Source organism: Trachurus trachurus (assembly GCF_905171665.1).
Source record: "Trachurus trachurus genome assembly, chromosome: 16".
Taxonomy (NCBI): Eukaryota; Metazoa; Chordata; class Actinopteri; order Carangiformes; family Carangidae; genus Trachurus; species Trachurus trachurus.
In genome coordinates this window covers 31,979,249-32,006,938 of record NC_139902.1, presented here as the reverse complement: position 1 = coordinate 32,006,938, position 27,690 = coordinate 31,979,249, and the positions used below count along the sequence as shown (strand labels likewise).

General features: G+C 44.5%; 2 protein-coding genes and 1 pseudogene across 3 annotated transcripts; all 3 read left to right on the top strand.

Annotated features, from left to right (window-relative positions):
• Window positions 1–7,845: 7,845 nt before the first annotated feature.
• Window positions 7,846–13,933, top strand: LOC310999802 (uncharacterized protein; the record flags this gene model as incomplete). Its single annotated transcript, XM_083990368.1, has 3 exons — window positions 7,846–9,487; window positions 10,098–10,138; window positions 12,266–13,933. 3 exons carry the CDS (start codon window positions 7,846–7,848, stop codon window positions 13,931–13,933), a joined length of 3,351 nt encoding a protein of 1,116 aa, XP_083846494.1.
• Window positions 13,934–17,162: 3,229 nt separating this feature from the next.
• LOC310999801 (uncharacterized protein) lies at window positions 17,163–26,564 on the top strand (the record flags this gene model as incomplete). The annotated part of the gene is given in 3 exon segments (XM_083990367.1): window positions 17,163–18,493; window positions 18,495–18,660; window positions 24,723–26,564. Coding segments are annotated over 3 exon segments (3,339 nt in total).
• LOC310999019 (tripartite motif-containing protein 16-like) lies at window positions 20,913–22,669 on the top strand (annotated as a pseudogene). The gene has a single exon. The product of its transcript is annotated as a tripartite motif-containing protein 16-like (transcript).
• Window positions 26,565–27,690: the final 1,126 nt, after the last annotated feature.

Sequence of the window (27,690 nt, the reverse complement as noted above, 5' to 3'; positions counted from 1 at the left end):
TCGTAAATTTACGACTCTATTCTCGTAATGTTATGACTTTTTTTTCGTAGGAATGTACGACTTTATTCTCATAAATGTATGACTTTATTCTCGTAAATTATTCTTGTAAATTTATGACTTTATTCTCGTAATGTATGACTTTTTTCCTCGTAGGAAATGTACAACTTTATTCTTGTAAATTCACGACTTTATTCTCGTAAATTCACGACTTTATTCTCGTAAATTTATGACTTTATTCTCAGAGGAAATGTACGACTTCATTCTTGTAAATGTACGACTTTATTCTCGTAAATGTACACACTTTATTCCCGAAGTTTGTGTTTGTTTTTTCTCAACGTGGCCGTAATACTCCGTCGTACTCTGACAGTAACAGTGGAAAAAAATACATCTCATAAAACTCTTATTTTGTATCTTGTGGATTCAGCCCTTCAAAATAAAACACAGGAGGAGAAGAAGAAGAAGCTTTCGGTGGATCTGTTGGACAGGAGACGAGGACAAACTTTAAATTATCTGGTGTATTTATAGTGTCTGTAGATAACATCATCATCATCATCTTCATCCTCGTGTGTGTGTGTGTGTGTGTGTGTGTGTGTGTGTGTGTGTGTGTGTGTGTGTGTGCTGTGTGTGTGTGTTGTGGGTGTGTGTGACCCACTTGAGTCGTTCACGGACGTCCTCCCGTAAAGACGAGGAGAAAAACATGGCCTGGTTTTTTTTTTTTTTTTACCCCCCGTCCTCTCACCTGTCCACCTCACATCTGGAAACAGCTGCAGCTTCTCCGTCGTCCTTGGAAAACGATCTCTCCCATCCTCCTCCTCCTCCTCCTCTGTTGTCGTCTTCCCCCTCCTCAAACAGAACCAACAGAACTGGGCTAATGAGGCGTCCCGGACTGGGAATACTGGAAATACTGGGAGAGCAGTGGACGGATCGGACAGGTTCGTTATTTCTGACATGTGAATAAAAGAGTTTCCTGAAGCTGATGATGATTTATATGGTCAATTAATCTGATTTTATCATGTTTTATCTAATAAAATCTACAGTCTGTACTTTATGGAGCTTTAATACAAACATCTACCTTTATTTTGGAGGAGCTTAAATACAAACATCTACCTTTATTTGGGAGGAGCTTTAAACGTCTACCTTTATTTGAAAGAGCTTTAATACAGACATCTACCTTTATTTTGAAGAGCTTCAATACAGACATCTACCTTTATACTGTATGGAGCTTTAATACAAACATCTACCTTTATTTTGAAGGAGCTTTAATACAGACATCTACCTTTATACTGTATGGAGCTTTAACACAAACATCTACCTTTATACTGTATGGAGCTTTAATACAAACATCTACCTTTATTTTGAAGGTGCTTTAATACAAACATCTACCTTTATTTTGAAGGAGCTTTAATACAAACATCTATACTGTATGGAGCTTTAACACAAACATCTAGCTTTATGTTGAAGGAGCTTTAACACAAACATCTACCTTTATTTTGAAGGAGTTTTAACAAAAACATCTACCTTTATTTTGAAGGAGCTTTAAATGAGTCATCACCCGGAAATCACATTTTTCCTTGTTAAAACATGTACGGAAGCGCAGAGCTGTCACACTGAGAGAAAAAAACCGGCTCAGTATCAGGTAATTACGTGAAAGGTTTATTGTGATGATTACATCTTTTCACGTTATAACATGAAATGATCACGTTATTTCGTGAACACATCTTATCACGAAATAACGTGAAAGTGTGGTTTGCTGCAATGTGAAAGGAGAGTGGAGTGGCAATGATGGCGCTTTTGCAGGTAATCTGCCTATGGAGGGTATGCACATGACGTCACGGTACTCGGAAGTCGCTGTGGAACGTCCACTGAGTGGCAAAAAGACGAGTGGCAGAGCCGCCAAAGTTTAAAAACGACGCAAGTAACGAAGCGATTTTCTCCGAGCCCAAACAAGTCTTGACATGTCTTGCTTCGCCAGCATGCATGACCCTAACAGAGCTGCTAGAAATCTTGAGGACACGTCTCACTTTGTCAGTTTCAGGTGTCATAGCTATGATGGTTAGACAGATAAATTAGTCCTCTAAAACATCCTACAGTTTGACTTGTCAGAGTTTTTCAGAATAAAAAGCAGCTTGTGTTTAAGTGTCAGGATGACAGTAACAGCTGTAATCTCGTCCCTCTGCACAATAACAATGAGCCTGTCTGTCACAATGCAGGTACTGCGGTCACACTGTGTGTTACTGTGGTTACATGATTGCCCAGTGTGTGTTACTATGGTTACAGGATGTCAGTGTCCGTGGAGCAGACGGATTTTGGAGCTGGTTGTCGATTCCTTTTGACATCAGTTTTGTTTAATATAAGATATTTTATCCAGTTTATGAGTCCACCGCTATCCGCCAGCACGTTGAGGGAGGTTTGTTTTTGCCACTCAGTCTGAACGGAAGGGGGCTCCATCCAGAGGTCCTGCTCCGTCCAGAGGTCCTGCTCCACCTGGCGGTCCTGCTCCACCTGGCGATCCTGCTCCAACCGGCGGTCCTGCTCCACCTGGTGGTCCTGCTCCATCCGGCGGTCCTGCTCCATCCGGCAGTCCTGCTCCATACAGAGGTCCTGCTCCATCCAGAGGTCTGCTCTATCCGGTGGTCCTGCTCCTTCCAGAGGTCCTGCTCCATCCAGTGGTCCTGCCCCATCCAGTGGTCCTGCTCCATCGGCGGTCCTGCTCCCTACGGTGGTCCTGCTCCATCCAGTGGTCCTGCTCCACCTGGTGGTCCTGCTCCATCCGGCGGTCCTGCTCCACCTGGCGGTCCCTGCTCCATCCAGTGGTCCTGCTCCATCCGGTGGTCCTGCTCCACCTGGTGGTCCTACTCCATCCGGCGGTCCTGCTCCACCTGGCGGTCCTGCTCCATCCAGTGGTCCTGCTCCACCTGGTGGTCCTGCTCCACCTGGTGGTCCTGCTCCATCCGGTGGTCCTGCTCCACCTGGTGGTCCTGCTCCATCCGGTGGTCCTACTCCACCAGGCGGTCCTGCTCCATCCAGAGGTCCTGCTCCATCCAGAGGTCCTGCTCCACCTGGCGGTCCTGCTCCATCCGGTGGTCCTGCTCCATCCAGAGGTCCTGCTCCACCTGGCGGTCCTGCTCCATCCGGTGGTCCTGCTCCACCCGGTGGTCCTGCTCCATCCGGTGGTCCTGCTCCACCTGGCGGTCCTGCTCCACCTGGTGGTCCTGCTCCACCTGGCGGTCCTGGCTCCATCCGGTGGTCCTGCTCCATCCGACGGTCCTGCTCCACCTGGTGGTCCTGCTCCACCTGGCGGTCCTGCTCCATCCAGTGGTCCTGCTCCATCCAGAGGTCCTGCTCCACCTGGCGGTCCTGCTCCATCCCGTGGTCCTGCTCCATCCGGCGGTCCTGCTCCACCTGGCCGTCCTGCTCCATCCAGTGGTCCTGCTCAACCCATTGAAAAGCAACTTCCGGTCTTGACTTCCGGTATGGATGAGCTGAGCTAATGGCGGCGCCCTTGTTCCTGCACACGGGTCCCTCTCCATCCATTGGTCCCTCCATCATCCCTGCCCCACCCATCAGCCCCTCAATGTCTTCTGCTATGTTCTCAATGTCAGCACAAACCGACACTCTACTCTCCCTGGAGGAAGTGTAGGCAGAACTGAGGAGACTGCGTCTAGGCAAGTCGGCTGGCCCTGATGGTGTTTCAGCTAGACTCCTTAAGGACTGTGCTGGACCCAGCTGGCTGTGCCTCTCCGTACCATCTTCAACCTGAGCCTGCAGTCATGTAGGATCCCTCTTCTCTGGAAGACTTGGTGCCGGTCCCCAAAGTGGCGAGGCCAGCAGGAATCAGTGACTACAGTAACTCACACTAGAAAGAGTGCACACATCACACCGATTTTAGCAGAACTCCATTGGCTCCACCTGGCGGTTCTGCTCCATCCGGTGGTCCTGCTCCACCTGGTGGTCCTGCTCCATCCGGTGGTCCTGCTCCACCAGGCGGTCCTGCTCCATCCAGAGGTCCTGCTCCATCCAGAGGTCCTGCTCCATCCAGAGGCCCTGCTCCATCCGGTGGTCCTGCTCCACCTGGCGGTCCTGCTCCATCCAGAGGTCCTGCTCCACCTAGCGGTCCTGCTCCACCTGGCGGTCCTGCTCCATCCAGAGGTCCTGCTCCACCTAGCGGTCCTGCTCCACCTGGTGGTCCTGCTCCATCCGGCGGTCCTGCTCCACCTGGCGGTCCTGCTCCACCTGGCGGTCCTGCTCCATCCTGAGGTCCTGCTCCACCTAGCGGGTCCTGCTCCATCCGGTGGTCCTGCTCCATCCAGAGGTCCTGCTCCATCCAGAGGTCCTGCTCCACCTGGCGGGTCCCTGCTCCAACCAGAGGTCCTGCTCCATCCGGGTGGTCCTGCTCCACCTGGCGGTCCTGCTCCATCCGGTGGTCCTGCTCCACCTGGTGGTCCTGCTCCACCCGGCGGTCCTGCTCCACCTGGCGGTCCTGCTCCACCCGGTGGTCCTGCTCCACCTGGTGGTCCTGCTCCACCGGGCGGTCCTGCTCCACCTGGCGGTCCTGCTCCTCCCGGTGGTCCTGCTCCATCCGGCGGTCCTGCTCCACCTGGCGGTCCTGCTCCATCCGGTGGTCCTGCTCCATCCGGTGGTCCTGCTCCATCCGGCGGTCCTGCTCCATCCGGCGGTCCTGCTCCACCTGGCGGTCCTGCTCCACCTGGCGGTCCTGCTCCATCCAGTGGTCCTGCTCCATCCAGAGGTCCTGCTCCACCCGGCGGTCCTGCTCCACCCGGCGGTCCTGCTCCACCCGGCGGTCCTGCTCCACCCGGTGGTCCTGCTCCACCCGGTGGTCCTGCTCCACCCGGCGGTCCTGCTCCACCTGGCGGTCCTGCTCCTCCCGGTGGTCCTGCTCCATCCGGCGGTCCTGCTCCACCTGGCGGTCCTGCTCCATCCGGTGGTCCTGCTCCATCCGGCGGTCCTGCTCCATCCGGCGGTCCTGCTCCACCTGGCGGTCCTGCTCCACCTGGCGGTCCTGCTCCATCCAGTGGTCCTGCTCCATCCAGAGGTCCTGCTCCACCTGGCGGTCCTGCTCCATCCCGTGGTCCTACTCCATCCCGTGGTCCTGCTCCATGCGGCGGTCCTGCTCCACCTGGCCATCCTTCTCCATTCAGTGGTCCTGCTCCACCCATTGAAAAGCAACTTCCGGTCTTGACTTCCGGTATGGATGAGCTGAGCTAATGGCGGCGCCCTTGTCCCTGCACACGGGTCCCTCTCCATCCATTGGCCCTTCCATCATCCCTGCCCCACCCAGCAGCCCCTTAATCTCTTCTGCTGTGTCGTCAATGTCAGCACAAACTGACACTCTACTCTCCCTGGAGGAAGTGTCAGCAGAACTGAGGAGACTGCGTCCTGGCAAGTCGGCTGGCCCTGATGGTGTTTCAGCTAGACTCCTTAAGGACTGTGCTGCCCAGCTGGCTGTGTCTCTCCGTACCATCTTCAACCTGAGCCTGCAGTCATGTAGGATCCCTCTTCTCTGGAAGACCTCGTGCCTGGTGCCGGTCCCCAAAGTGGCGAGGCCAGCAGGAATCAGTGACTACAGTAACTCACACTAGAAAGAGTGCACACATCACACCGATTTTAGCAGAACTCCATTGGCTCCCAGTCCATTTTAGAATTCATTTTAAAATTTTAGTTCTTACTTTTAGGGCTTTACATGGCCAAGCCCCCTCTTACATTTCAGAGTTACTCAAATTTTATACCCCCACACGCTCCCTCGGATCCTCTGGGCAAAGCCTGCTTGTCATCCCCCACACCCATTTTAAATCCAGAGGGGACAGAGCCTTCCAAGCTGTTGCCCCCAGACTTTGGAACGCCCTGCCACTGTCCTTACGCACTTTTAACTCCATTGAGTCTCATAAAAAGGATCTGAAAACTCTGCTGTTCCGACAAGCTTTTATGTAGGGGTGGGTTTTCTGAGGTTTTGTCTTAATTTTTGTTTTATACTGTGAGGTTTTTATGTTTCTATGCTCCTCTGTATTTTAATTGTGTATTCCTGTTTTACTCCCTGTACTGTACAAATGCGATTTCTTGGCTCTGTTGTGAAGCACTTTGTGAACCCCTTCTACGAAAAGTGCTATACAAATAAAATTTACTTACTTACTTACAGTAGCCCTGACTTCTCATATTATGAAGACTCTGGAGAGACTACTACTTCGCTACCTTCGACCTCAAGTACAGCATTCTGTGGACACCCTGCAGTTTCATCATACCGGGAGTACATTGGGGTGGACGATGCAATCATCTACATGTTGCATCGGATTTACTCCTTCCTGGATGAACCTGGGCGATATGTGAGACTGCTGTTTCTAGACTTTTCCAGTGCCTTTGACACAATTCAACCTAGTATTCTGAGAGGAAAGCTGGAGAAGATGAGTGTAGATCCAACCATCATCTTGAGGGTCTATAACTATCTTACAGAGCGGCCACAGTATGTGAGGCTGGGGAATTGCATGTCAGGCTTGCTGTAAAGTCACCATGAGGACATCTGGTATTTTGATGTGTCATTATCATCATCACCCTTGCCGGGTCTCAAACTCACATCCCCTTGCACCACAAACCAGCTAATTATCTGAAAGTGAAACCTGCTGTGTGACTTCTCAAATAGACTCAGGGAGTCACTGTCCGGGCAGCAGTTGGTAAAGCAGATTTCAAAAATGGTCAAAATGTCAGAAATTCTGTTATCTAAACAAAAATCTGTTAATACATAAATTGCATCTAGACAGCATGGAAATGTTGGTGATTTGTTTTTAACAATAAGTGTTTTGCTTCATAAGAGAAAATCTGATGTTTAAAAATGTCACTCTTACATTGACTGCAGTTGTTCCCATGAGAGCAGAATTCATAATGTTCTCAAAAATTCAGTTTTTGAGATAAAATTCTGATATTTGCCAAACTTCATCAACCATGACTCCAGAATATTCTAAATTTTTTTCAGGAAGATTGGAAATATATTTAGCAGGAATTGGATGGTATATGTTTACAGTACTGTTTACAGTCAAACATTTTTATGCACTGTAGGCTCAATTTTAATCAAAAATCAAAAATCCGAGAAACAAGTTTTGTGGAGGACAGACTGGAGATGCTCTGTAGCAAGTTTGGTGATAATTGACCAAAAATTGTGGGAGGAGATACATTTAAAAAGTTTTACAGTTTACCGAGTGATGGACTTCATAATTTGTAATGGGTTTAAGTGGACTAAAGTTTCAGCAGTATCTGGGCTACATTTTGGCGAAGTTTCAAAACTGTGGCATTTACCGTTGGTTTGGTAGGAATTTTTTAAGTTTTTAAATGTAAACGCTTATTGTGCCCCCCTCCCTAAGAGGGGGGGGGGGGGGGGGGGGGGGGGTGGGGCACATGTCCTTGGAGTTTAGTGAATCTGGCATGGGGTCGAACATTTCTGCCAATTTTGGTGAGTTTTCGCCCATGGGAAGTATGACTTCTGTGGAAGAAGAAAGAAATAAGAAGAAGAATTCCTCGGGAATACAATAATGTCCGGGCAGCTCATTGTAAATAGGAGGAGTTGAGATTTACAGCTGCTGCTCCTCGCACTGGAATGAGGAAATATCTGATTATCTGCTCTCAAACACACTGAGCTGCTGCAGCCTGATCATGTCTTTCCTTGTTCCCTCCCCTTCAGATCTACAGTTTGAAGATGGGTGGAACCAACATGTGGTGAAGAGGAGGAGCCGACAGGCCCCGTTCACTGAACAGACACATGTTGTTGAAATCAGAGCTCAGACTTATTTCACTTCTGAGCAACAGAAACTCAGACAGTCGTCGTCGTCTGTGAGAGGTGAAATGGCGCAGAAAGGAGTTAATCTGGACCAGGAGACCTTCTCTTGTTCCATCTGTCTGGATCTACTGAAGGATCCAGTGACTATTCCCTGTGGACATAGCTACTGCTTCAGCTGTATTAAAACCCACTGGGATGCAGAGGATGGGAAGAAAATCTACAGCTGCCCTCAGTGTAGGCAGACCTTCACACCGAGGCCTCCTCTGGTGAAAAACACCATGTTAGCAGCTTTAGTGGAGCAGCTGAAGAAGACTGGACTCCAAGCTGCTGCTGCTGATCACTGCTATGCTGGACCTGAAGATGTGGCCTGTGATGTCTGCACTGGGAGGAAACTCAAAGCTGTCAAGTCCTGTCTGGTATGTCTGGTCTCTTATTGTGAGAAACACCTGCAGCCTCATTATGAATCTCCTTCATTTAAGAATCACAAGCTGGTGGAGCCGTCCAAGAAGCTCCAGGAGAACATCTGCTCTCGTCATAATGAGGTGATGAAGATTTTCTGCCGCACTGATCAGAAGTGTATTTGTCTTGTCTGCCTTGTGGACGAACATAAAGGCCACGACACAGTCTCAGCTGCAGCAGAAAGGACTGAGAGGCAGAGAGAGCTGGAGCTGAGTGGACAAAACATCCAGCAGAGAATCCAGCTCAGAGAGAAAGACGTGAAGGTGCTTCAACAGGAGGTGGAGGCCATCAATGGCTCTGCTGATAAAGCAGTGGAGGACAGTGAGAAGATCTTCACTCAGCTGATCCGTCTGATGGAGAAAAGAAGCTCTGAGCTGAAGCAGCAGATCAGATCCCAGCAGGAAACTCAAGTGAGTGGAGTCAAAGAGCTTCAGAAGAAGCTGGAGCAGGAGATCGCTGAGCTGAAGAGGAAAGACGCTGAGCTGAAGTTGCTGTCACACACAGAGGATCACACCCAGTTTCTACACAACTACCCCTCACTGTCAGCACTCAATCCATCTACACACTCATCCAGCATCAACATCCGTCCTCTCAGACACTTTGAGGACGTGACAGCAGCTGTGTCAGAGCTCAGAGACAAACTACAGGACCTTCTGAGAGACACGTGGACAAACATCTCACTGACAGAGACGCAAGTGGATGTTTTACTGTCACCACCACCAGAGCCCAGGACCAGAGCTGACTTCTTAAGATATTCACAGGAAATCACACTGGATCCAAACACAGCATACAGAGAACTGTTATTATCTGAAGGAAACAGGAAAGTAAGACGAGGTAATGTTCAGTCTTATTCTAGTCGCCCAGACAGATTCACTACATATTCTCAGGTCCTGAGTAGAGAGAGTCTGACTGGACGTTGTTACTGGGAGGTGGAGTGGAGAGGAAGAGTTTATGTAGCAGTCGCATACAAGAATATCAGCAGAGAAGGTTTGTTTGGACGTATCGACAAATCTTGGTCATTAGTTTGTGACATGAACAATTTCACATTTAGTTTCAAAAACATCCAGACTCCAGTCTCAGGTCCTCGGTCCTCCAGAGTAGGAGTGTATCTGGATCACAGAGCAGGTATTCTGTCCTTCTACAGCGTCTCTGAAACCATGACTCTCCTCCACAGAGTCCAGACCACATTCACTCAGCCTCTACATGCTGGAGTTCTGCTCCCTTTTTATGGAGACACGGCAGAGTTGTGTAAACTCAAATAGTCAAAGATCATTAAAGGAGCAGTTGGTTAAAATCTGTATTTCAGTTCATCACTTTCTTTGGTCTCCATGTTTGTTGCTAAAAGCTCATTGCTGTTGTGTCTCTGCACTGCACAGAGATCAGCTGTCAATCATTAAACATTGTGGGCGGGACTTTGACCTCTTGTTGTCATTTCTCTTGTTGTGTTGATGTTTGAGTTTGTTGAGGTGGAGCTGGAGCCGTGGAGGAGATCACTGCTCATGATGATGTTTCTTTACCTAAACTCACATTTCTCCACATGGAAATAGAAACTTCTCTGAGCTCTAAATGTTTGCTGGATATTTGTGTTGATGTGTTTGTGTTGTTGTTGTTGTTGTTGTTTGACCTTCCTGTATCACTGAGCTTTGTTCTCACTGTGGAAACTAATAAATCTACAATCACATTTACATTGATGTGTTTGTCAGATCAAATGTTGTTGTTGTTAAAATCCACTCACTAATAAGGTCTATGAGCTTTAATCAAAGTGTAAACATCATGATTATAATCATATCCATGTTACTAATGAACCTAACTAGTTGCTCCTCCAGCTGTTTATTATTCCTATCATTTACTTTTCCAGCCTTTTGTTGCTCTTGTCCCAACTTTACAGAAACAATCAGTGTATGTTGAACTCCAGGTATCAATAGATGAGATCATTACACTACAGAGAATGATGTATGACAGCTAACAGACCAATGTTTGCATTCTCTGACTGAAATGTTTGAATATATAGTTAATGTTGTTGACAATAAACTTTGTGTGATTTATATGTTTGCACTTTGTATGTATATAGTGTGTGGGAACTGAAAATAAATATGTTGAGCAGCATCTTCCATGTCTGGAATGGATGTTTTCTTGAGTCTATAAGGTAACAATAATATAACCAGAGATGGACAGAGTACTCCACCCCAGTACTTGAGTAAGAGTACAAATACTACTGGTCAAAATTTACTCCGTTACAAGTAAAAGTAGCTCAGTCGAGTAAGAGTAAAAAAAGTACTTGCTTCTAAAGGTACTTAAGTATCCAAAAGTACATGCTTTTAAATTTAAGTAAAAATAAGAGTAAGGCCGAATTCCGATTCTCCCCTTAGCCCTAGCCCTTGGCCCTAACCCTTCGTTTTGCGCGTTCACGTGAAGTGGTAGGGGTGTCCCAATTCTGGTTCAGACGAGGGTTAGGGGGAAGTGGTAGGGCTATCTCGCCCTCGAAACTGAGATTTTTCAGGGGCACACTACGGACCGAGGGCTATGGCAAGTTTCCCAGAATGCATCTTGCGACAACCGGCAGCTGTTTTATTTCTCACTGTAGCGCTGTTATTACGTCATTTTGTTAAGTTTTAATATTTTTTCATGCGAGAAAGTAGCTGTTTAGATCCCCAATGTGCGGTCGGTTTATCCACATGAGGCTGTTTAGACGTTTGCTCCGATGTTTTTCGGAGAAGTGAAGCTCCACGGTGGAGCCTCCACCTGTGGAGCAGATCAACGGCTCGTCACGGAGACACCACCCGTCCGGAGAGCTGCTCAGCCGGCCAACCTCCCGACCTCGTCCCGGTAGAAAAGACGATCACTAATTAACTTACCCGCAGGGTTTTAAAGGTTTACCGCCGCGAAGTTACATTCTTTTTAGGAGATAAATGCTGGTCTCATTGATGAAATGTAACAATTGTCGCATTAATTTGTTTGAATTAAAAGTGAAGCTTCATGTGTTTTGGACACAGAAGCAGCACTGCCTGGGGGATCTGTAGCCTATACAGAAATCACCACATTTACATCAATAAATAAATGTTTTACAATGAACCGATCAGTCTTCATTACATTTTATTTTATTTTATTAAGTTAACGTGGTTCTGAATAGAGAATTTGTGGCAAAAGCTCATCACGTCTGCTTATGTGAAAGCCAGCAGAGACGACTGATGACGTATGTGATTGTTGAAGTGGTGTCCCAATTCGTAGGGGTTGACTTTCAACCCTACTCCTTGTAGCTCCGTTTCAAGGGCAAGGGTTAAGGGCTAGGGGTAGGGGTAGGGATGAAAAAATAGAATCGGAATTGGGCCTAAGAGTACATTTCTCATTTTTCACATCAATGAATTACTATGATTTTTTCTAAGTGAATTTAAGGAGCTTTTAACTCTTGTTTCTGAGAATGAACTCTTTGAAAGCAGCTGCACTGATGTGCTGCTTTTAGGGGTTAGGGTTTCCTTCTTAGACAGACACAGCTTGTGTCCAATAGGATTTTAGAAAAAGACCTGAAAGTAACGAGTACTTTTAATCCTTCCGAGAAATTAACTCGAGTAAAAGTAAAAATATTTGTCTTGGAAATGTATTCAAGTAAGAGTAATAAGTACCAAAGAAATCTAATACTCAAATAAAGTACAAATCCTCTGGATATGTACTTAAGTATAGTACTCAAGTGAATTTACTCCGTTACTGTCCACCACTGAATATAACCAGACTTCATTGTAAATAGGAGAAGTTGAGATTTACAGCTGCTGCTCCTCGCACTGGAATGAGGAAATATCTGATTATCTGCTCTCAAACACACTGAGCTGCTGCAGCCTGATCATGTGTTTCCTTGTTCCCTCCCCTTCAGATCTACAGTTTGAAGATGGGTGGAACCAACATGTGGTGAAGAGGAGGAGCCGACAGGCCCCGTTCTCTGCACAGACACATGTTGTTGAGATCAGAGCTCAGACTAGTTTCACTTCTGAGCAACAGAAACTCAGACAGTCGTCGTCGTCTGTGAGAGGTGAAATGGCGCAGAAAGGAGTTCATCTGGACCAGGAGACCTTCTCTTGTTCCATCTGTCTGGATCTACTGAAGGATCCAGTGGCTATTCCCTGTGGACACAGCTACTGCTTCGACTGTATTAAAACCCACTGGGATGCAGAGGATGGGAAGAAAATCTACAGCTGTCCTCAGTGTAGGCAGACCTTCACACCGAGGCCTCCTCTGGTGAAAAACACCATGTTAGCAGCTTTAGTGGAGCAGCTGAAGAAGACTGGACTCCAAGCTGCTGCTGCTGATCACTGCTATGCTGGACCTGAAGATGTGGCCTGTGATTTCTGCACTGGGAGGAAACTCAAAGCTGTCAAGTCCTGTCTGGTATGTCTGGTCTCTTATTGTGAGAAACACCTGCAGCCTCATTATGAATCTCCTTCATTTAAGAATCACAAGCTGGTGGAGCCCTCCAAGAAGCTCCAGGAGAACATCTGCTCTCGTCATCATGAGGTGTTGAAGATTTTCTGCCGCACTGATCAGCAGTGTATCTGTTATCTCTGCTCTGTGGATGAACATAAAGGCCACGACACAGTCTCAGCTGCAGCAGAAAGGACTGAGAGGCAGAGAGAGCTGGAGCTGAGTCGACAAAACATCCAGCAGAGAATCCAGCTCAGAGAGAAAGACGTGAAGGTGCTTCAACAGGAGGTGGAGGCCATCAATGGCTCTGCTGATAAAGCAGTGGAGGACAGTGAGAAGATCTTCACTCAGCTGATCCGTCTCATGGAGAAAAGAAGCTCTGAGCTGAAGCAGCAGATCAGATCCCAGCAGGAAACTCAAGTGAGTGGAGTCAAAGATCTTGAGAAGAAGCTGGAGCAGGAGATCACTGAGCTGAAGAGGAAAGACGCTGAGCTGAAGCTGCTGTCGCACACAGAGGATCACACCCAGTTTCTACACAACTACCCCTCACTGTCAGCACTCAGTCCATCTACACACTCATCCAGCATCAACATCCGTCCTCTCAGACACTTTGAGGACGTGACAGCAGCTGTGTCAGAGCTCAGAGACAAACTACAGGACCTTCTGAGAGACACGTGGACAAACGTCTCACTGACAGTGACTCAAGTGGATGTTTTACTGTCACCACCACCAGAGCCCAAGACCAGAGCTGACTTCTTAAGATATTCACAGGAAATCACACTGGATCCAAACACAATAAACATATTACTGTTATTATCTGAAGGAAACAGGAAAGTAACATATATGGGTAAAGTTCAGTCTTATTCTAGTCACACAGACAGATTTACTTTATATGCTCAGGTCCTGAGTAGAGAGAGTCTGACTGGACGTTGTTACTGGGAGGTGGAGTGGAGAGGAGAAGGGGTTTCTGTAGCAGTCGCATACAAGAATATCAGCAGAGCAGAGAGAGAAAGTTGGTTTGGAGACAATGACAAATCTTGGTCATTACATTGTTCCAACAACAGGTTCATATTTCGGTTCAACAAGATCCAGACTCCAGTCTCAGGTCCTCAGTCCTCCAGAGTAGGAGTGTATCTGGATCACAGAGCAGGTATTCTGTCCTTCTACAGCGTCTCTGGAACCATGACTCGCCTCCACAGAGTCCAGACCACATTCACTCAGCCTCTACATGCTGGAGTTTGGCTTGAATTTGGAGCCACAGCAGAGTTGTATAAACTCAAATAGACAAAGATCATTGAAGTAGCAGTTGGTTAAAATCTGTATTTTAGTTCATCACTTTCTTTAGTCTCCGGCTGTGTCCTAAATCCCCCCTACTGACTATATAGTGACCACGCCATTCTGTAGTGGTGTCCGAATGTTCAGTGATTATTAATGTTCACTACATAGTGCACTGAATCTATCCCACAATTCACCGTGGAATGTAGTGAACATCCGATGGTCACTAACCGGAGCAAGATATCCCATCATGCATTGCGGTCACGGATCGCCGTTACCACACCGGCCCAGAGCGGCCGGTGTAGCTACCAAATAAATGCAAGTAGTGTGTAGCTCCCAAATAAATGCAGTAGTGACCGGTGTAGCTACCAAATAAATGCAAGTAGTGACCGGTGTAGCTACCAAATAAATGCAGTAGTGACCGGTGTAGCTACCAAATAAATGCAAGTAGTGACCGGTGTAGCTACCAAATAAATGCAGTAGTGACCGGTGTAGCTACCAAATAAATGCAGTAGTGCAGCAGCCTCAATAAATGTGTCAGGCTGCCAGAGTTGTCTGGTCGCGCCTTCCACAGACTCCCACAACAAACGTCGGAGCAAATTTCCTAACAAGCGTTAAAAACTGACCACAGGCTCTGGATAGTGAGGCTAATTTCTGTTAGCCCATCTATGGTGTTTTACATTATACGTTAGCATTAAGCTAGCGGACTTTATGCTTAGTTGTGAGTGGCTGTGTGTGTTTTGAACGTTGTTTCAAACTATGTGGGTTTGATTGAACATCTTTGATGCTTAAATATATATATTACCGCTTAATATATTGCTTTACTCCTCTTTTTATGTTGGTACCTATACACTCGTAGGTCTATGCTACACCGGCCGTTACCATGGTTGTATCCATGGTACCTACGCTGGCCGTTACGATCGCGGTCGGAACGTTTTAATTACGCGTCGTAATACGTTATTAACTGTGTGGCGGAGTAGTGTCCGAAAGTGTTTTTTTATTTGACCAGTGAGTCACTATATAGTCCACTATACTGAATTCACTATAGTGAGTAGGGAGGAGGGAATGAGGGAATGAGGGAGTGATGTCTGACACATCATCTATGTTTGTTGCTAAAAGCTCATTGCTGTTGTGTCTCTGCACTGCACAGAGATCAGCTGTCAATCATTAAACATTGTGGGCGGGACTTTGACCTCTTGTTGTCATTTCTCTTGTTGTGTTGATGTTTGAGTTTGTTGAGGTGGAGCTGGAGCCGTGGAGGAGATCACTGCTCATGATGATGTTTCTTTACCTAAACTCACATTTCTCCACATGGAAATAGAAACTTCTCTGAGCTCTAAATGTTTGCTGGATATTTGTGTTGATGTATTTGTTGTTGTTGTTGTTGTTTGACCTTCCTGTATCACTGAGCTTTGTTCTCACTGTGGAAACTAAGAAATCTACAATCACATTTACATTGATGTGTTTGATCAAATGTTGTAGTTGTTAAAATCCACTCACTAATAAGGTCTATGAGCTTTAATCAAAGTGTAAACATCATGATTAGAATCATATCCATGTTACTAATGAACCTAACTAGTTGCTCCTCCAGCTGTTTATTATTCCTATCATTTACTTTTCCAGCCTTTTGTTGCTCTTGTCCCAACTTTACAGAAACAATCAGTGTATGTTGAACTCCAGGTATCAATAGATGAGATCATTACACTACAGAGAATGATGTGTGACAGCTAACAGACCAATGTTTGCATTCTCTGAGTGAAATGTTTGAATATATAGTTAATGTTGTTGACAATAAACTTTGTGTGATTTATATTTTTGCACTTTGTATGTATATGGTGTGTGGGAACTGAAAATAAATATGTTGAGCAGCATCTTCCATGTCTGGAATGGATGTTTTCTTGAGTCTATAAGGTAACAATAATATAACCAGAGATGGACAGAGTACTCCACCCCAGTACTTGAGTAAGAGTACAAATACTACTGGTCAAAATTTACTCTGTTACAAGTAAAAGTAGCTCAGTCGACATGTTACTTGAGTAAGAGTAAAAAAAGTACTTGCTTCTAAAGGTACTTAAGTATCCAAAAGTACATGCTTTTAAATTTACTTTAAGTAAAAGTAAGAGTAAGAGTAAATTTCTTATTTTTCACATCAATGAATTACTATAATTTGTTCTAAATGAATTTAAGGAGCTTTTAACTCTTGTTTCTGAGAATGAACTCTTTGAAAGCAGCTGCACTGATGTGCTGCTTTTAGGGGTTAGGGTTTCCTTCTTTGACAAACACAGCTTGTGTCCAATAGGATTTTAGAAAAGAAAAGAGCAGACCTGAAAGTAACGAGTACTTTTCAGCCTTCCTAGAAATTAACTCGAGTAAAATTAAAAATATTAATTCATTCAGAAATTTTATTTAATAGGATAAACCCCTTGACATGAATCCTCTCGTTTTCAAGGGGGTCCTAATATACATTACAAACCAAAAAGAGACAAGACACAATCAACAATCTACAAACATACAACAAAGACAACAGACATCAACACAAACATAAAATAAATGAGTACAAAAAATGGACACAACCTCTCGATGGCCGCAAATGGCCATAGCAATAGCCTAAATAAACTAAGAGAAATGTAAAATAATAACATAATATTCAAATTGAAATTACAGTGTGTTCCAAAAAGATATATTGATGTAAATCACCTGAAACATGTGCAATTTAACTCAAAATAAGAAGACACAGAATATGTAAACCTATGAAAAGAGGTCAATGAGCGTAAATTTAAAGGAAGATTATTCCAGTCTGAAGGCGCTTTGAAATATTTGTCTTGGAAATGTATTCAAGTAAGAGTAATAAGTACCAAAGATATCTAATACTCAAGTAAAGTAAGTACAGTACTCAAGTAAATTTACTCCGTTACTGTCCACCACTGAATATAACCAGACTTCATTGTAAATAGGAGAAGTTGAGATTTACAGCTGCTGCTCCTCGCACTGGAATGAGGAAATATCTGATTATCTGCTGTCAAACACACTGAGCTGCTGCTCCCTGATCATGTGTTTCCTTGTTCCCTCCCCTTCAGATCTACAGTTTGAAGATGGGTGGAACCAACATGTGGTGAAGAGGAGGAGCCGACAGGCCCCGTTCACTGCACAGACACATGTTTTTGAAATCAGAGCTCAGACTTATTTCACTTCTGAGCAACAGAAACTCAGTCAGTCGTCGTCGTCTGTGAGAGGTGAAATGGCGCAGAAAGGAGTTCATCTGGACCAGGAGACCTTCTCTTGTTCCATCTGTCTGGATCTACTGAAGGATCCAGTGGCTATTCCCTGTGGACACAGCTACTGCTTCAGCTGTATTAAAACCCACTGGGATGCAGAGGATGGGAGGAAAATCTACAGCTGTCCTCAGTGTAGGCAGACCTTCACACCGAGGCCTCCTCTGGTGAAAAACACCATGTTAGCAGCTTTAGTGGAGCAGCTGAAGAAGACTGGACTCCAAGCTGCTGCTGCTGATCACTGCTATGCTGGACCTGAAGATGTGGCCTGTGATGTCTGCACTGGGAGGAAACTCAAAGCTGTCAAGTCCTGTCTGGTATGTCTGGTCTCTTATTGTGAGAAACACCTGCAGCCTCATTATGAATCTCCTTCATTTAAGAAACACAAGCTGGTGGAGCCCTCCAAGAAGCTCCAGGAGAACATCTGCTCTCGTCATCATGAGGTGATGAAGATGTTCTGCCGCACTGATCAGAAGTGTATCTGTTATCTCTGCTCTGTGGATGAACATAAAGGCCACGACACAGTCTCAGCTGCAGCAGAAAGGACTGAGAGGCAGAGAGAGCTGGAGCTGAGTCGACAGAAAATCCAGCAGAGAATCCAGCTCAGAGAGAAAGACGTGAAGGTGCTTCAACAGGAGGTGGAGGCCATCAATGGCTCTGCTGATAAAGCAGTGGAGGACAGTGAGAAGATCTTCACTCAGCTGATCCGTCTGATGGAGAAAAGAAGCTCTGAGCTGAAGCAGCAGATCAGATCCCAGCAGGAAACTCAAGTGAGTGGAGTCAAAGAGCTTGAGAAGAAGCTGGAGCAGGAGATCACTGAGCTGAAGAGGAAAGACGCTGAGCTGAAGCTGCTGTCGCACACAGAGGATCACACCCAGTTTCTACACAACTACCCCTCACTGTCAGCACTCAGTCCATCTACACACTCATCCAGCATCAACATCCGTCCTCTCAGACACTTTGAGGACGTGACAGCAGCTGTGTCAGAGCTCAGAGACAAACTACAGGACCTTCTGAGAGACACGTGGACAAACGTCTCACTGACAGAGACTCAAGTGGATGTTTTACTGTCACCACCACCAGAGCCCAGGACCAGAGCTGACTTCTTAAGATATTCACAGGAAATCACACTGGATCCAAACACAGCATACAAGTATCTGTTATTATCTGAAGGAAACAGGAAAGTAACATGGGGTAAAGATCAGTCTTATTCTAGTCACCCAGACAGATTCACTGACTGGCCTCAGGTCCTGAGTAGAGAGAGTCTGACCGGACGTTGTTACTGGGAGGTGGAGAGGAGAAGGAGTTTATGTAGCAGTTGCTTACAAGAATATCAGCAGAGCAGGGGATGAAAGTTTGTTTGGACGTAACAACAAATCTTGGTCATTAGATTGTTCCAACAACAGTTTCACATTTTGCTTCAACAACACCAGGACTCCAGTCTCAGGTCCTCAGTCCTCCAGAGTAGGAGTGTATCTGGATCACAGTGCAGGTATTCTGTCCTTCTACAGCGTCTCTGAAACCATGACTCTCCTCCACAGAGTCCAGACCACATTCACTCAGCCTCTACATGCTGGAGTTCGTCTTTACTGGCCTTATAGTGGAGTCACAGCAGAGTTGTGTAAACTCAAATAGACAAAGATCATTGAAGGAGCAGTTGGTTAAAATCTGTATTTTAGTTCATCACTTTCTTTAGTCTCCATGTTTGTTGCTAAAAGCTCATTGCTGTTGTGTCTCTGCACTGCACAGAGATCAGCTGTCAATCATTAAACATTGTGGGCGGGACTTTGACCTCTTGTTGTCATTTCTCTTGTTGTGTTGATGTTTGAGTTTGTTGAGGTGGAGCTGGAGCCGTGGAGGAGATCACTGCTCATGATGATGTTTCTTTACCTAAACTCACATTTCTCCACATGGAAATAGAAACTTCTCTGAGCTCTAAATGTTTGTTGGATATTTGTGTTGATGTGTTGTGTGTTGTTGTTGTTTGACCTTCCTGTATCACTGAGCTTTGTTCTCACTGTGGAAACTAAGAAATCTACAATCACATTTACATTGATGTGTTTGTCAGATCAAATGTTGTTGTTGTTCAAATCCACTCACTAATAAGGTCTATGAGCTTTAATCAATGTGCAAACATCATGATTATAATCATATCCATGTTACTAATGAACCTAACTAGTTGCTCCTCCAGCTGTTTATTATTCCTATCATTTACTTTTCCAGCCTTTTGTTGCTCTTGTCCCAACTTTAAAGAAACAATCAGTGTATGTTGAACTCCAGGTATCAATAGATGAGATCATTACACTACAGAGAATGATGTGTGACAGCTAACAGACCAATGTTTGCATTCTCTGACTGAAATGTTTGAATATATAGTTAATGTTGTTGACAATAAACTTTGTGTGATTCATATTTTTGCACTTTGTATGTACATGGTGTGTGGGAACTGAAAATAAATATGTTGAGCAGCATCTTCCATGTCTGGAATGGATGTTTTCTTGAGTCTATAAGGTAACAATAATATAACCAGAGATGGACAGAGTACTCCACCCCAGTACTTGAATAAGAGCGGCACGGTGGCACAGTGGTTAGCACTGTTGCCTCACAGCAAGAAGGTCCTGGGTTCGAATCCCCGGCCGCCCAGGTCCTTTCTGTGTGGAGTTTGCATGTTCTCCCCGTGTCTGCGTGGGTTTCCTCCGGGTGCTCCGGTTTCCCCCACCACTAAAAACATGTCAGCTAGGTTAATCCTCCAGTCAGCGCCACTGACCAAAGGCACTGGCTCATAATCTGGAGTTGGTCCCCGGGCGCCGCACCGTGGCTGCCCACTGCTCCTCCTCAGGGATGGGTTAAATGCAGAGAAAGAATTTCACTGTACTAGCTGTATATGTGACAAATAAAGTACCTTTACCTTTTACCTTTTTACCTTAAGAGTGCAAATACTACTGGTCAAAATGTACTCTGTTACAAGTAAAAGTAGCTCAGTCGACATGTTACTCCAGTAAGAGTAAAAAAGTACTTGCTTTTAAAGGTACTTCAGTATCCAAAAGTACATGTTTTTATATCTACTTTAAGTAAAAGTAAGAGTAAGAGTAAATTTCTTATTTTTCACATCAATTAATTACTATATTTTTTTCTAAATGAATTTAAGGAGCTTTTAACTCTTGTTTCTGAGAATGAACTCTTTGAAAGCAGCTGCACTGATGTGCTGCTTTTAGGGGTTAGGGTTTCCTTCTTTGACAAACACAGCTTGTGTCCAATAGGATTTTAGAAAAAAAAAAAAAAAGAGCAGACCTGAAAGTAACGAGTACTTTTCAGCCTTCCTAGAAATTAACTCGAGTAAAAGTAAAAATATTTGTCTTGGAAATGTATTCAAGTAAGAGTAATAAGTACCAAAGAAATCTAATACTCAAGTAAAGTACAAATCCTCTGGATATGTACTTAATAAGTACAGTACTCAAGTAAATGTACTCCGTTGCTGTCCACCACTGAATATAACCAGACTTCATTGTAAATAGGAGAAGTTGAGATTTACAGCTGCTGCTCCTCCCACTGGAATGAGGAAATATCTGATTATCTGCTCTCAAACACACTGAGCTGCTGCTGCCTGATCATGTGTTTCCTTGTTCCCTCCCCTTCAGATCTACAGTTTGAAGATGGGTGGAACCAACATGTGGTGAAGAGGAGGAGCCGACAGGCCCCGTTCACTGCACAGACACATGTTGTTGAGATCAGAGCTCAGACTAGTTTCACTTCTGAGCAACAGAAACTCAGACAGTCGTCGTCGTCTGTGAGAGGTGAAATGGCGCAGAAAGGAGTTCATCTGGACCAGGAGACCTTCTCTTGTTCCATCTGTCTGGATCTACTGAAGGATCCAGTGACTATTCCCTGTGGACACAGCTACTGCTTCAGCTGTATTAAAACCCACTGGGATGCAGAGGATGGGAAGAAAATCTACAGCTGTCCTCAGTGTAGGCAGACCTTCACACCGAGGCCTCCTCTGGTGAAAAACACCATGTTAGCAGCTTTAGTGGAGCAGCTGAAGAAGACTGGACTCCAAGCTGCTGCTGCTGATCACTGCTATGCTGGACCTGAAGATGTGGCCTGTGATTTCTGCACTGGGGGGAAACTCAAAGCTGTCAAGTCCTGTCTGGTATGTCTGGTCTCTTATTGTGAGAAACACCTGCAGCCTCATTATGAATCTCCTTCATTTAAGAATCACAAGCTGGTGGAGCCCTCCAAGAAGCTCCAGGAGAACATCTGCTCTCGTCATAATGAGGTATTGAAGATTTTCTGCCGCACTGATCAGCAGTGTATCTGTTATCTCTGCTCTGTGGATGAACATAAAGGCCACGACACAGTCTCAGCTGCAGCAGAAAGGACTGAGAGGCAGAGAGAGCTGGAGCTGAGTCGACAAAACATCCAGCAGAGAATCCAGGTCAGAGAGAAAGACGTGAAGGTGCTTCAACAGGAGGTGGAGGCCATCAATGGCTCTGCTGATAAAGCAGTGGAGGACAGTGAGAAGATCTTCACTCAGCTGATCCGTCTGATGGAGAAAAGAAGCTCTGAGCTGAAGCAGCAGATCAGATCCCAGCAGGAAACTCAAGTGAGTGGAGTCAAAGAGCTTGAGAAGAAGCTGGAGCAGGAGATCACTGAGCTGAAGAGGAAAGACGCTGAGCTGAAGCTGCTGTCGCACACAGAGGATCACACCCAGTTTCTACACAACTACCCCTCACTGTCAGCACTCAGTCCATCTACACACTCATCCAGCATCAACATCCGTCCTCTCAGACACTTTGAGGACGTGACAGCAGCTGTGTCAGAGCTCAGAGACAAACTACAGGACCTTCTGAGAGACACGTGGACAAACGTCTCACTGACAGTGACTCAAGTGGATGTTTTACTGTCACCACCACCAGAGCCCAGGACCAGAGCTGACTTCTTAAGATATTCACAGGAAATCACACTGGATCCAAACACAGCATACAAATGTCTGTTATTATCTGAAGGAAACAGGAAAGTAACATGGGGTAAAGATCAGTCTTATTCTAGTCACCCAGACAGATTCACTTCATATATTCAGGTCCTGAGTAGAGAGAGTCTGACTGGACGTTGTTACTGGGAGGTGGAGTGGAGAGGAGAAGGAGTTTATGTAGCAGTTGCTTACAAGAATATCAGCAGAGCAGGGGATGAAAGTTTGTTTGGACGTAACAACAAATCTTGGTCATTAGATTGTTCCAACAACAGTTTCACATTTTGCTTCAACAACATCAAGACTCCAGTCTCAGGTCCTCAGTCCTCCAGAGTAGGAGTGTATCTGGATCACAGAGCAGGTATTCTGTCCTTCTACAGCGTCTCTGAAACCATGACTCTCCTCCACAGAGTCCAGACCACATTCACTCAGCCTCTACATGCTGGAGTTCGTCTTTACTGGTCTTATATTGGAGCCACAGCAGAGTTGTGTAAACTCAAATAGACAAAGATCATTGAAGGAGCAGTTGGTTAAAATCTGTATTTTAGTTCATCACTTTCTTTAGTCTCCATGTTTGTTGCTAAAAGCTCATTGCTGTTGTGTCTCTGCACTGCACAGAGATCAGCTGTCAATCATTAAACATTGTGGGCGGGACTTTGACCTCTTGTTGTCATTTCTCTTGTTGTGTTGATGTTTGAGTTTGTTGAGGTGGAGCTGGAGCCGTGGAGGAGATCACTGCTCATGATGATGTTTCTTTACCTAAACTCACATTTCTCCACATGGAAATAGAAACTTCTCTGAGCTCTAAATGTTTGTTGGATATTTGTGTTGATGTGTTGTGTGTTGTTGTTGTTTGACCTTCCTGTATCACTGAGCTTTGTTCTCACTGTGGAAACTAAGAAATCTACAATCACATTTACATTGATGTGTTTGTCAGATCAAATGTTGTTGTTGTTCAAATCCACTCACTAATAAGGTCTATGAGCTTTAATCAAAGTGTAAACATCATGATTATAATCATATCCATGTTACTAATTAACCTAACTAGTTGCTCCTCCAGCTGTTTATTATTCCTATCATTTACTTTTCCAGCCTTTTGTTGCTCTTGTCCCAACTTTACAGAAACAATCAGTGTATGTTGAACTCCAGGTATCAATAGATGAGATCATTACACTACAGAGAATGATGTATGACAGCTAACAGACCAATGTTTGCATTCTCTGACTGAAATGTTTGAATATATAGTTAATGTTGTTGACAATAAACTTTGTGTGATTCATATTTTTGCACTTTGTATGTACATGGTGTGTGGGAACTGAAAATAAATATGTTGAGCAGCATCTTCCATGTCTGGAATGGATGTTTTCTTGAGTCTATAAGGTAACAATAATATAACCAGAGATGGACAGAGTACTCCACCCCAGTACTTGAATAAGAGTGCAAATACTACTGGTCAAAATGTACTCTGTTACAAGTAAAAGTAGCTCTGTCGACATGTTACTCCAGTAAGAGTAAAAAAGTACTTGCTTATAAAGGTACTTCAGTATCCAAAAGTACATGTTTTTATATCTACTTTAAGTAAAAGTAAGAGTAAGAGTAAATTTCTTATTTTATACATCAATGAATTACTATATTTTTTTCTAAATGAATGTAAGGAGCTTTTAACTCTTGTTTCTGAGAATGAACTCTTTGAAAGCAGCTGCACTGATGTGCTGCTTTTAGGGGTTAGGGTTTCCTTCTTTGACAAACACAACTTGTGTCTAATAGGATTTTAGAAAAAAGAAGGAAAAGAGCAAACCTGAAAGTAACGAGTACTTTTCAGCCTTCCTAGAAATTAACTTGAGTAAAAGTAAAAATATTAATTCATTCAGAAATTGTATTTAATAGGATAAACCCCTTGACAGGAATCCTCTCGTTTTCGAGGGGGTCCTAATATATATTACAAACCAAAAAGAGACAAGACACAATCAACAATCTACAATCATACAACAACAAAGACAACAGACATCAACACAGACATAAAATAAATTAGTACAAAAAATGGACACAACCTCTCGATGGCCGCAAATGACCATAGCAATAGCCTAAATAAACTAAGAGAAATGTAAAATAATAACATAATATACAAATTGAAATTACAGTGTGTTGCAAAAAAAAATTTGATGTAAATCACCTGAAACATGTGCAATTTAACTCAAAATAAGAAGACACTGATTATTTAAACCTATGAAAAGAGGTCAATGAGCGTAAATTTAAAGGAAGATTATTCCAGTTTGAAGGCACTTTGAAATATTTGTCTTGGAAATGTATTCAAGTAAGAGTAATAAGTACCAAAGAAATCTAATACTCAAGTAAAGTACAAATCCTCTGTATATGTACTTAAGTACAGTACTCAAGTAAATTTACTGCGTTACTGTCCACCACTGAATATAACCAGACTTCATTGTATATAGGAGAAGTTGAGATTTACAGCTGCTGCTCCTCGCACTGGAATGAGGAAATATCTGATTATCTGCTGTCAAACACACTGAGCTGCTGCTCCCTGATCATGTGTTTCCTTGTTCCCTCCCCTTCAGATCTACAGTTTGAAGATGGGTGGAACCAACATGTGGTGAAGAGGAGGAGCCGACAGGCCCCGTTCACCGCACAGACACATGTTGTTGAGATCAGAGCTCAGACTAGTTTCACTTCTGAGCAACAGAAACTCAGACAGTCGTCGTCGTCTGTGAGAGGTGAAATGGCGCAGAAAGGAGTTCATCTGGACCAGGAGACCTTCTCTTGTTCCATCTGTCTGGATCTACTGAAGGATCCAGTGACTATTCCCTGTGGACACAGCTACTGCTTCAGCTGTATTAAAACCCACTGGGATGCAGAGGATGGGAGGAAAATCTACAGCTGTCCTCAGTGTAGGCAGACCTTCACACCGAGGCCTCCTCTGGTGAAAAACACCATGTTAGCAGCTTTAGTGGAGCAGCTGAAGAAGACTGGACTCCAAGCTGCTGCTGCTGATCACTGCTATGCTGGACCTGAAGATGTGGCCTGTGATGTCTGCACTGGGAGGAAACTCAAAGCTGTCAAGTCCTGTCTGGTATGTCTGGTCTCTTATTGTGAGAAACACCTGCAGCCTCATTATGAATCTCCTTCATTTAAGAATCACAAGCTGGTGGAGCCCTCCAAGAAGCTCCAGGAGAACATCTGCTCTCGTCATCATGAGGTGATGAAGATTTTCTGCCGCACTGATAAGAAGTGTATCTGTCTTGTCTGCCTTCTGGATGAACATAATTGCCACGACACAGTCTCAGCTGCAGCAGAAAGGACTGAGAGGCAGAGAGAGCTGGAGCTGAGTCGACAAAACATCCAGCAGAGAATCCAGCTCAGAGAGAAAGACGTGAAGGTGCTTCAACAGGAGGTGGAGGCCATCAATGGCTCTGCTGATAAAGCAGTGGAGGACAGTGAGAAGATCTTCACTCAGCTGATCCGTCTGATGGAGAAAAGAAGCTCTGAGCTGAAGCAGCAGATCAGATCCCAGCAGGAAACTCAAGTGAGTGGAGTCAAAGAGCTTGAGAAGAAGCTGGAGCAGGAGATCACTGAGCTGAAGAGGAAAGACGCTGAGCTGAAGCTGCTGTCGCACACAGAGGATCACACCCAGTTTCTACACAACTACCCCTCACTGTCAGCACTCAGTCCATCTACACACTCATCCAGCATCGACATCCGTCCTTTAAGACACTTTGAGGACGTGACAGCAGCTGTGTCAGAGCTCAGAGACAAACTACAGGACCTTCTGAGAGACACATGGACAAACGTCTCACTGACAGTGGCTGAAGTGGATGTTTTACTGTCACCACCACCAGAGCCCAGGACCAGAGCTGACTTCTTAAGATATTCACAGGAAATCACACTGGATCCAAACACAGCACACACACATCTGTTATTATCTGAAGGAAACAGGAAAGTAACATTGATGAGTAAAGATCAGTCTTATTCTAGTCACCCAGATAGATTCACTGACTGGTTTCAGGTCCTGAGTAGAGAGAGTCTGACTGGACGTTGTTACTGGGAGGTGGAGAGGAGAGGAGGAGGAGTTCGTGTAGCAGTCGCATATAAGAATATCAGCAGAGCAAGTTTGTTTGGAGCTAACGACAAATCTTGGTCATTACATTGCTCCAACAACAGTTTCATATTTTGGTTCAACAACATCCAGACTCCAGTCTCAGGTCCTCAGTCCTCCAGAGTAGGAGTGTATCTGGATCACAGAGCAGGTATTCTGTCCTTCTACAGCGTCTCTGAAACCATGACTCTCCTCCACAGAGTCCAGACCACATTCACTCAGCCTCTACACGCTGGAGTTAGGTTCATTGATTTTGGAGCCACAGCAGAGTTGTGTAAACTCAAATAGACAAAGATCATTGAAGGAGCAGTTGGTTAAAATCTGTATTTTAGTTCATCACTTTCTTTAGTCTCCATGTTTGTTGCTAAAAGCTCATTGCTGTTGTGTCTCTGCACTGCACAGAGATCAGCTGTCAATCATTAAACATTGTGGGCGGGACTTTGACCTCTTGTTGTCATTTCTCTTGTTGTGTTGATGTTTGAGTTTGTTGAGGTGGAGCTGGAGCCGTGGAGGAGATCACTGCTCATGATGATGTTTCTTTACCTAAACTCACATTTCTCCACATGGAAATAGAAACTTCTCTGAGCTCTAAATGTTTGCTGGATATTTGTGTTGATGTGTTTGTGTTGTTGTTGTTGTTTGACCTTCCTGTATCACTGAGCTTTGTTCTCACTGTGGAAACTAAGAAATCTACAATCACATTTACATTGATGTGTTTGTCAGATCAAATGTTGTAGTTGTTCAAATCCACTCACTAATAAGGTCTATGAGCTTTAATCAAAGTGTAAACATCATGATTAGAATCATATCCATGTTACTAATGAACCTAACTAGTTGCTCCTCCAGCTGTTTATTATTCCTATCATTTACTTTTCCAGCCTTTTGTTGCTCTTGTCCCAACTTTACAGAAACAATCAGTGTATGTTGAACTCCAGGTATCAATAGATGAGATCATTACACTACAGAGAATGATGTGTGACAGCTAACAGACCAATGTTTGCATTCTCTGAGTGAAATGTTTGAATATATAGTTAATGTTGTTGACAATAAACTTTGTGTGATTTATATTTTTGCACTTTGTATGTATATAGTTTGTGGGAACTGAAAATAAATATGTTGAGCAGCATCTTCCATGTCTGGAATGGATGTTTTCTTGAGTCTATGAGGTAACAATAATACAACCAGAGATGGACAGAGTACTCCATCCCAGTACTTGAGTAAGAGTACAAATACTACTGGTCAAAATTTACTCCGTTACAAGTAAAAGTAGCTCAGTCGACATGTTACTCCAGTAAGAGTAAAAAAGTACTTGCTTCTAAAGGTACTTAAGTATCCAAAGGTACATGCATTTAAATTTACTTTAAGTAAAAGTAAGAGTAAGAGTACATTTCTTATTTTTCACGTTAATGAATTA